Below are 7,822 nucleotides of genomic sequence, written 5' to 3'. Positions count from 1 at the left end.
ATTCGTGAATACAGGACAGCTAGTTGAAAACAATACTACCTACGCCCGTTACAGTAGTTCTTCAGCTTTGTCTTGTTAAAAAGCCTTAGGTATTTCCAGTATTGCCTTGGTAGCTTTGTACAGGAGTCAATCCGTCTCTTTGGGGCCAGTATCTTCTGTATGTCTGCCAATAAGACTGCAAATATCCTGTGGAAGCGAGCTAGGTATACTGGAGAGAGTGAAGAACAGTTGGAAGATATGGGTTGTAGCAGAATTGAGCCCGATATTACGGATCCTATAATAACCATTAATTATGCATAATTGTCGTTAAGCTTACTCCTTAGTGCTGACAGGGTCATCCTTGCTAGTGTGGGGCGCGTTCTACTTTTAGGACAAGGTCTACTCTATACAGAGTCTGGATTAAGGCCGGCTCAAGTGCACCACCTTCCCAGCATCAAATACTTCTTTTCATTCAATACATTGCATATCCCTCTGGTCACTAGCCACCCTAGCTTCGCCGTTATCAGATTCAGTGGAGAACTGCGTGTGCCAAAACACCACATTTTGAGAGAGTTTTAAACTCACCCTTCGTCTGCCTCCTACTTACCAGTAGATGGGACGACAAGACGACAGTTCCTGCCAGTGTGCGGTCAGTGTGCTGTGCCAGATGTCCCGTTTGATATTGAGAATGATGTGTCGCATACAAACATTCTTCCACCTTCATCCTTTTTGGTCAGGCGTATTCGCTCTGAAGAAATGCAGGTCTTCCCAGTTAGCCTGGTTAGGCGCATGGGTTCTCTACCCCTGATCTTCCTTTGTCTTAAATCTCACGCCTGCTTGGTGTTTTCTGGAATAAAGTCCACAGCGAGTACCCAAGAACCGTTACTTTGTCTTGGGGACATTATCAACCACGGTTCAACAAGCTTGCCCAATCGCCTAGCGACGGCTCCTGGGCTAACTCTCTTGCTTCTTGCATTCCTTTAAGATATGATAACCCCTGAACTCGTGTTCTTGAGAACGCGAAAAATGTGCGGGAAGCGGTTGGTTTGAGGATGAAGGAAGGCAATCCGCGTAACCCACATAATCCAGGTATTCAGAGCAGCCGAGGCCACCGGCTAAGATTTCTCGCTACGCTGGGGACCGCGGTCGTTCTGTAAGACCTTGTAGCTTGTAGATGAAGATCAGCGAGTATTTGAAAAAACGTCGACGGTGTTTGGTCAGGTCGGGTGTGCGGTGCTGTGTTTGACTAAAGAAGGGTATATGCCATTTGGCATTGGATTAGGACATCTTGAGCGTTTAGCCATGTCAGTTGAGGTGGTGCCGAGCTTGTATAGGAGTTTGTACCTTGCTCGGCAGTCGGCAGAGCTACGTATCCGCCAGACTCCGAGGACGGGAAATAACCCCGCCTGCTTATCAATCACTTATCGGTCAACGACATCATAGCGCGGGCGTTTTTCTTTAACGCAGCGTCTTCCTACCTTCTCGGTCACCAAATTGGACTTCTTGACAATATCTCGACATAATTGACATCTCCAAGAATCATGCCCTCTCAGAAAACCATGCGGGCAGTCGGTACATTCCCCTCCCTTCCCACCTCCGCTATCACCAGACTTACGCCCTGCTCCTTCAGCCATAAAGAACGGCAAAGGCCCCGCCGACGCCCTCTACATCGACAACATCCCCGTTCCCGAGTATGGTCCCTCGCAGGCCCTCGTCAAAGTGAAAGCATTTGGTCTGAACCGCATGGACCTTCTCCAGCGCGAAGGCCAGTACCCGGTTCCCCCTCAAGCCCCCGCAACCCTGGGCGTCGAATTCTCCGGGACAATCGCGGAACTCGGTGACGGCGCAACGGAGGATTTCAAGGTTGGAGATGAGGTCTTTGGCTTGGCGTATGGTGGTGCCTACGCGGAGTATATTGCCGTTGCGACGGGGATGCTTATCCATAAGCCTAAAGAGCTGTCATGGGAGGAGGCTGCGGGTATTCCTGAGGTACTTATCAATCTGCATACCTACGCTGTCTAGGACTTTCGCTCCGTGCGTTAGGTACTGACAATGTGCTTAGACGTGGATTACGGCAACCCAAGCTCTGCACCTCGTTGGCGCCTTCAAACCCGGGAACTCCGTCCTCTGGCACGCAGGCGCCTCCTCCGTCTCAATAGCTGGAATACAGCTCGCCAAAGCCGCCGGTGCGTCCGCGATCTACGTCACAGCAGGCTCCGACGAAAAGATCTCCTTTTGCGTGAACCAGCTCGGCGCGACGGCGGGCTTCAACTACCGGACTCAAAACTGGGCCGAGGAACTTTCTAAAGCCACAAATGGCCGCGGTGTCGACGTCATTGTCGACTACATTGGTGCGGGCTATTTCCAGGATAACTTGAAGAGCGCGGCACTGGATGGCCGGATTGTGAACCTTGCGTTCTTGGGTGGAATCAAGGTTGAGAATGTGGATATCTCGTACTTTTTGAGGAAGAGGATTCGCTATGAGGGAAGTACGTTGAGGAGTCGGGACGAAGAGTATCAAAGGAAGTTGAGAAATATGGTCGTTGACAATGCGCTGGAGAGGTTGCGGAATAAAGAATTTAAGGTGTTTGTTGAGAAGGTGTTTAGGTTTGAGGATGTGGTTGAGGCGCATAAGTTGATGGAGAGTAACCAAACCAAGGGGAAGATTATTTGTACTATTTAGGTAGATCGCTAGTATACACACATATTATATATATATCTCATAGATTCTACGCGATGTCTCAGCCGATATCTCAGAAACGCGGTAAAGTTGGAGTCATCTATATTTTATATTCATCATATATACATCTCATAAGTGACCAGCACCATCCATCATCCATCTAAACGATAACCTTGTGTTTGGCAGGCTTCTCGTCCTCCTCGCCGAAGATGTTAATGTTCCAGCGAGGCTTGTTAGCCACATAAGGTGTGTTGTAGCGGCGGCGCCCCTCGCCAAGCTTGGAGACCTTGGCGAGCTCCTCCTTGGTGAGCTCGACCTCTTGGAAGTTCTCGGCGATGCGTGAGGCAGTGACCGACTTAGGAATGACCGAGTGGCCGCCCTCCTGAGACCAGTTGAGGATGACCTGGGCGGGGGTGACGGTCTTGCCGAGGCGCTTAGAGGCCTCTTCGGCGACGGCCTTGACGTCGGGGTGGGCGACGAGGAGAGGGATGTTGAACATGTTGTTACCGAAGGCCTAGTTTGTCCATTAGTTCAGGCTGCAAGAGCGGGGTACAACGCTTCCAGGGACGTACCGAGTAAGCAGTGATGTGGATGTTCTTCTTAGCGGCGTACTCGATCAGGTCGTTGCTCTGGAGAACGGGGTGACGCTCGATCTGGTTGACGGCAGGGACGACACCGGTGGCGTTGATGATCGCCTCGAGGTGCTCGACAGTGTGGTTGGAGACACCAATGGCGCGGGCCTTCTCCTTGGGGAGCTTGGTCATGGCCTTCCAGGTGTCAACGATAGAAATGTTGTCATCGATCAGGACGTCACCGTCGGGGTGGTCGCTGCTCTCATCCAGGGGGAAGTAGTTGTCGCCGGTCTTGAAGGCAACGGGCCAGTGGACGAGGTACAGGTCGAGGTAGTCGAGTTCGAGCTCCGCAAGGCAGTCATCCAGGGCCTTCTCAACAACGGCGGGGTCGTGCTGGGTGTTCCAGAGCTTGGATGTCTGCAGGCGGACTGTTAGTCTAGTCGTTCAAACTAGCTGTTCTGGGTACGAAAATAGACCTACGATGAAAATGTCCTCACGCTTGAGACCAGGGATGTCCTTGTAGGCGCGCTTGATGCCCTCGGCGACCTCGCGCTGGTTCTGGTAGATGGTGGCCAGGTCAAGGTGGCGGTAGCCGACCTTGAGGGCCTGGTAGACCGCCTCGCCGACCTGGCCGGGGGCGGACTGCCAGGTACCGAATCCCAGCTGACTGGGTCATGTTAGCGATTACCAAAACCTCCATACCGAGAATTCGAGGATACGTACGGGATCTGGGCACCGGTGCTAAGCGTAACCTTCTTGCCGAGAGACATTGTGTCTGTGGATGGATGGATGGTGGATGGATGACTGGACGAAATGAGAGGAAGCAAGGATGCAGAGAGTTGTAGGAGAGAAATTGGGAAGGGGGAGAAGGGGAATAATAAAAGGCTGCGCAGCTCCGGTGGGGTTAACATTACCTTGGAAGCCATCGATGCCACCGTGGACGCCGGACAGTCCTCGATCCAGGTCGAATCCTCGTTGCGTCTCGATCTTCCCCGCCAACCGATACTGTACCCCTCGGCGGGGTTCACCAGATGGCATCATAGGTAACAGCAACTTTACCCCTCAACCATCCCGTTACAATCTCAACCATCCTTCCCAACATGCAGCGTCTCTGTCAGTATCATTCTCTTGTACCCTTCAATGAATCTCTACTGACCCTCAGCAGTCCCATCTACATACTTTCCTGTCTTCCTACGATGTCAGTCGGTAGACACCACTCCGCGGGGAAACAAATATCCTTCCCGATGGGGAAATTCTCCACCAATATCCCGCACGGATAATTGTGTCTTGCTCGGCATCCAATCAATCCTTCGGTCTCTCGCTCGGAGTTATCCCGGTTCTTCTCTACAGGCGGTTAAATTGGTCGATTTCGGTCCCTCTCTGCGCTTGCACCTTCTGAGCCTGTGATGGCGATTCGGTTGATTTCCATTGCTCTCGACCCGAGTCGCGACATCCCACCCTGCGCCCACCCACTATCCCGGGGCAACTCCAAGCTGCCGTCGAAGAAGGTTCAGGAAGGTTTGTCGAGAGCTATTCGACCTACGCTGGAACGAGATTGTTAAGCTCAGTGCCATACGGCGCCGGACAGCGCCGTCGTAGGTCTTCCACGTGGCCATGCCTTGCCTCCCGCTGCGCCATTAGTGAGAAAGGTGCACGCCGTTGGTCCTTTGCACCGTCACGCCCCTCGGGTCGGCAGTGGTGGGTTACATTATTGATCACTGAACGCTCGGTCGATCTTGCCGTCGGCTTCGGGAGTAGTCCCCTCCTGGTCTTTTGGTACAAGTAGGCCGATGCTGTTCGGTTCATATGCAAGGTCCATTACGCTATGTAACACTTTTGTAATCGCGGTAGCCAATCACCCAGTGTGAGGAACTTTGGCTTGTCAGCTGCCTCAGGCTTCACTTCAGTCTTGACATAGTCCCAGTAGTGGGCAAAAGGACAGTTGCTATCTTCACGTTCTTCTAGTATACTTTAGCCGCGGCCTCCCCTCTACAACCATCAGGGCCATATCAGCTACCATATTACCCGATCTAAGGGCGTTGTGCGGATATCCTGGTTAGGACGTCAAAATTGGCCCTAATGATCAAGCAATCTCAGGAGAAGCTGAGAAGCTGGAGAAGCTGGAGAATTGACTCTCGTTACACTGAAGTCGGCTCTGCTGGGTACTATATTGTTTAAACTGAACTAAGTCTGGGCGATGATAAGGTTTAAGGGAACTACTCCGATGCACATGCACGGTCTGCCTTCAGAACTGCGTCGCTTTTCTCTTTCCCTGCCCGACAATAAGATTGTATAGCCCTTGACCTGAATTGCTCGTAGGTGGGAAGCAAGACTTCATGAGTTAGTTGAGCGTCAGAGCGCGGGTGTCCAAGAAGATCTAGAGGCCGTGAGGGTGACGCCGACTACTTCGCGTTCCGGTGGCTCGTCATCCGGCGCGGAAGCCTTACGAAAGGATGCCAGTGGGCGTACAGGACATCCCAAGCTTCTGTCTTTCTCAAGTCGTCCTGGTTTGAGTGGTTTATGGCTGTGATCTCACCCATCACAGTCGCAAACCATGCGAAGCCTTAAATTTCTGATTAGCTGAATGGGGTCAGATACCGGATCTGTATGGCAGTATCTTACAATTTGGTCAGTCACGGCTCTATATCAAGGGCTCGAAGAAAGGCGGTATTGACACCATAAATTTTCCCTTCACAAAGCCTTGACTAGTGCTATACGAACAGGGTATGCTCGAGCGCGTGGCTAGATAGTAGCATTATGTTGACGATGCTGCTGTATTTATTCGGCACGTTCCTGATCAGCTTGCACAGCCAGTAAATCAGTTGCGAATCATCGAGATGAGAACGATTTACTGAATTCACTCCTTGTCAGTTCTCGCCAAAAGCTGTGAGAATATTCACCTTCAGTATGACCTCAAGTCTCTAGCCAACCAGGAACCGACGCCAGTACGAATGCAAGAATAATGCAGGCATTCCATCCCATTCTTTGTAGAAATGGATTTGCGCGGGTACTCCCAACCGTCATTGTCCAGCTCAAAATCACTGTATGAGCAACTATGTCTGTAATGCTACACATTCCCAGTACGACCTAGAGTAAGCCGAGTATTGACGATGCGTACGAACACCATATTATGTCACAGGCTATTGCCTGGGTCTTGGTTATCGGCAATGCCCTCAACCAAAGGTCTAAACAAGGTTACATCTCTCTGAACCACGGTTTGGAAAAGTCAAAGTGTTGACGTATGTCCAGGGTTGATAAAAGGGAGGAGAGAGGGTACATGTTTCTGTCTTTTATTTGTTTCTCTAAGCTTGTGATATTCGTGAATACAGGACAGCTAGTTGAAAACAAACTACCTACGCCCGTTACATGTTTAATAAAAAAATTTAGCTGAATGAGGACATTAAGTTCTATGTTCGCAGGTCTAGTCGAGGTCAATGAATCAATATTGGTTAAATGAGTGCAGTGGGCTTATAGAATCTTCTCTCTACAATCACATAGCAAAGGTGTGTCGAGTTTCAAAGGCTCAGAAAAATGAGCATCACTTGATTATTATCACTTAATTATAGATGGCACTTGAAAGAGACAAATGGAGTATATCGCGTATGCTGGATTTAACAATAGTGTGCGCTCTTCTGGATTAGAACGAGCCTAGCTACTTTTCCAGTCAAGTACGTCAAAATATACATAGGAACCCACAGAGCACAAGTACAACACTAGAATTTAAGCTCATTCCTTGAACAAGCCACCAAACTGCCTAATCACCAATCAAAATGCAGAGCTGATGAATATCGCCATATGCCAATTTCTTGACACTTTCGGTATCTTCATCATCGCATTGCGTAGCCCCAATTTCCTATGAAACCGAACAGGAAAGTGAGCACGTGCCGGGCATTATCAGAGTATTTCAAAGCCGATAATTGTTATAAGGAAGAACAGAAAGATGGAATCAATCAGGTCGTCTAATTTGCATTCCGCAAGTTAAATCCATTGAATGCTGGCTTTGCTGTGCCCCAAATAGTGTCTGGTTGTGATACCGTTCCCGAACATTATGCGAACCACAATGCTGGTGAATCATCTGTTGCCTTGCGATTTTGCACTCATTGGGACTCATGCCGGAAGGAATTGCGGTCTATACCCAGTTCTCACACCTCTGGACACCAAGTCAGTAGATGATACATCGTATTAAGCTGTAAATAAGGAATATCTAATGTTTGTTGCCCATTTGAAGAAGTTCGTGTTCTAAATATAAAGAATGAGATTGAGCGCCCAGAGCCGAACCACACTATTACAAGAAAGGACAAGCTCAAGAAGATGAGCCAATAATTGCTCTTATACTGTGGGCCACAGAGAAAAAGAAAGTGCTTCCATTGGCTCTCAACCGCCAAGCACTCGCCATTCGCCCTTATTATTGCTCCATCCCTGCCGAGCGTCACAGATGCGCGTTCCAGCTGGCTGCTTACGTACGTGCGGCGCTGCCCAGCAGGCCAGGCGTCAAAGGTGGAACTCCCAAATGGGTTAGTGACACGGCGACCTGGACCTCGACTTCAGCCAATTTCATCCTCAACCCATGTATCATTTATTGTCATAAGGT

The 7,822-nt window shown here is 50.0% G+C and overlaps 3 protein-coding genes across 3 annotated transcripts; 2 read left to right on the top strand and 1 right to left on the bottom strand.

The window, feature by feature from the left end:
• The first annotated feature begins 449 nt into the window (after positions 1-449).
• BDW70DRAFT_134444 (uncharacterized protein) lies at positions 450-1,304 on the top strand. Its single transcript, XM_073736509.1, has one exon. It carries the CDS (start codon positions 736-738, stop codon positions 961-963), a length of 228 nt encoding a protein of 75 aa, XP_073596918.1. The 5' UTR covers positions 450-735; the 3' UTR covers positions 964-1,304.
• A 128-nt stretch (positions 1,305-1,432) lies between these two features.
• Positions 1,433-2,673, top strand: BDW70DRAFT_134443 (NAD(P)H-quinone oxidoreductase). Its single transcript, XM_073736508.1, has 3 exons — positions 1,433-1,551; positions 1,610-1,968; positions 2,042-2,673. The coding sequence occupies exons 1-3, from the start codon at positions 1,521-1,523 to the stop codon at positions 2,660-2,662; spliced, it is 1,011 nt and encodes a 336-aa protein (XP_073596917.1). The 5' UTR covers positions 1,433-1,520; the 3' UTR covers positions 2,663-2,673.
• A 71-nt stretch (positions 2,674-2,744) lies between these two features.
• akr1 (putative aldehyde reductase (AKR1)) lies at positions 2,745-4,065 on the bottom strand. The gene is made up of 4 exons (XM_073736507.1): positions 3,955-4,065; positions 3,712-3,898; positions 3,232-3,648; positions 2,745-3,173 (listed from the first exon to the last, which is right to left on the bottom strand). Exons 1-4 carry the CDS (start codon positions 3,999-4,001, stop codon positions 2,820-2,822), a joined length of 1,005 nt encoding a protein of 334 aa, XP_073596916.1. The 5' UTR covers positions 4,002-4,065; the 3' UTR covers positions 2,745-2,819.
• Between the last annotated feature and the right edge of the window lie 3,757 nt (positions 4,066-7,822).

This window comes from Aspergillus foveolatus, assembly GCF_047715535.1.
Source record: "Aspergillus foveolatus strain CBS 279.81 unplaced genomic scaffold BDW70scaffold_18, whole genome shotgun sequence".
NCBI classification, from domain to species: Eukaryota; Fungi; Ascomycota; class Eurotiomycetes; order Eurotiales; family Aspergillaceae; genus Aspergillus; species Aspergillus foveolatus.
This window is presented reverse-complemented; position numbering and strand designations above follow the sequence as displayed.

Bases quoted from the DNA above. Each gene is read 5' to 3' on its own strand.
- akr1 (XM_073736507.1), bottom strand. From the start codon at position 4,001: ATGTCTCTCGGCAAGAAGGTTACGCTTAGCACCGGTGCCCAGATCCC. The intron at 3,899-3,954 runs GTACGTATCCTC...AACATGACCCAG, and splicing joins AGCACCGGTGCCCAGATCCC to TCAGCTGGGATTCGGTACCT. The intron at 3,649-3,711 runs GTAGGTCTATTT...GTCCGCCTGCAG, and splicing joins AGCGTGAGGACATTTTCATC to ACATCCAAGCTCTGGAACAC.
- BDW70DRAFT_134443 (XM_073736508.1), top strand. From the start codon at position 1,521: ATGCCCTCTCAGAAAACCATGCGGGCAGTCG. The intron at 1,552-1,609 runs GTACATTCCCCT...CTGCTCCTTCAG, and splicing joins GAAAACCATGCGGGCAGTCG to CCATAAAGAACGGCAAAGGC. The intron at 1,969-2,041 runs GTACTTATCAAT...CAATGTGCTTAG, and splicing joins AGGCTGCGGGTATTCCTGAG to ACGTGGATTACGGCAACCCA.
- BDW70DRAFT_134444 (XM_073736509.1), top strand. From the start codon at position 736: ATGCAGGTCTTCCCAGTTAGCCTGGTTAGGCGCATGGGTTCTCTACCC.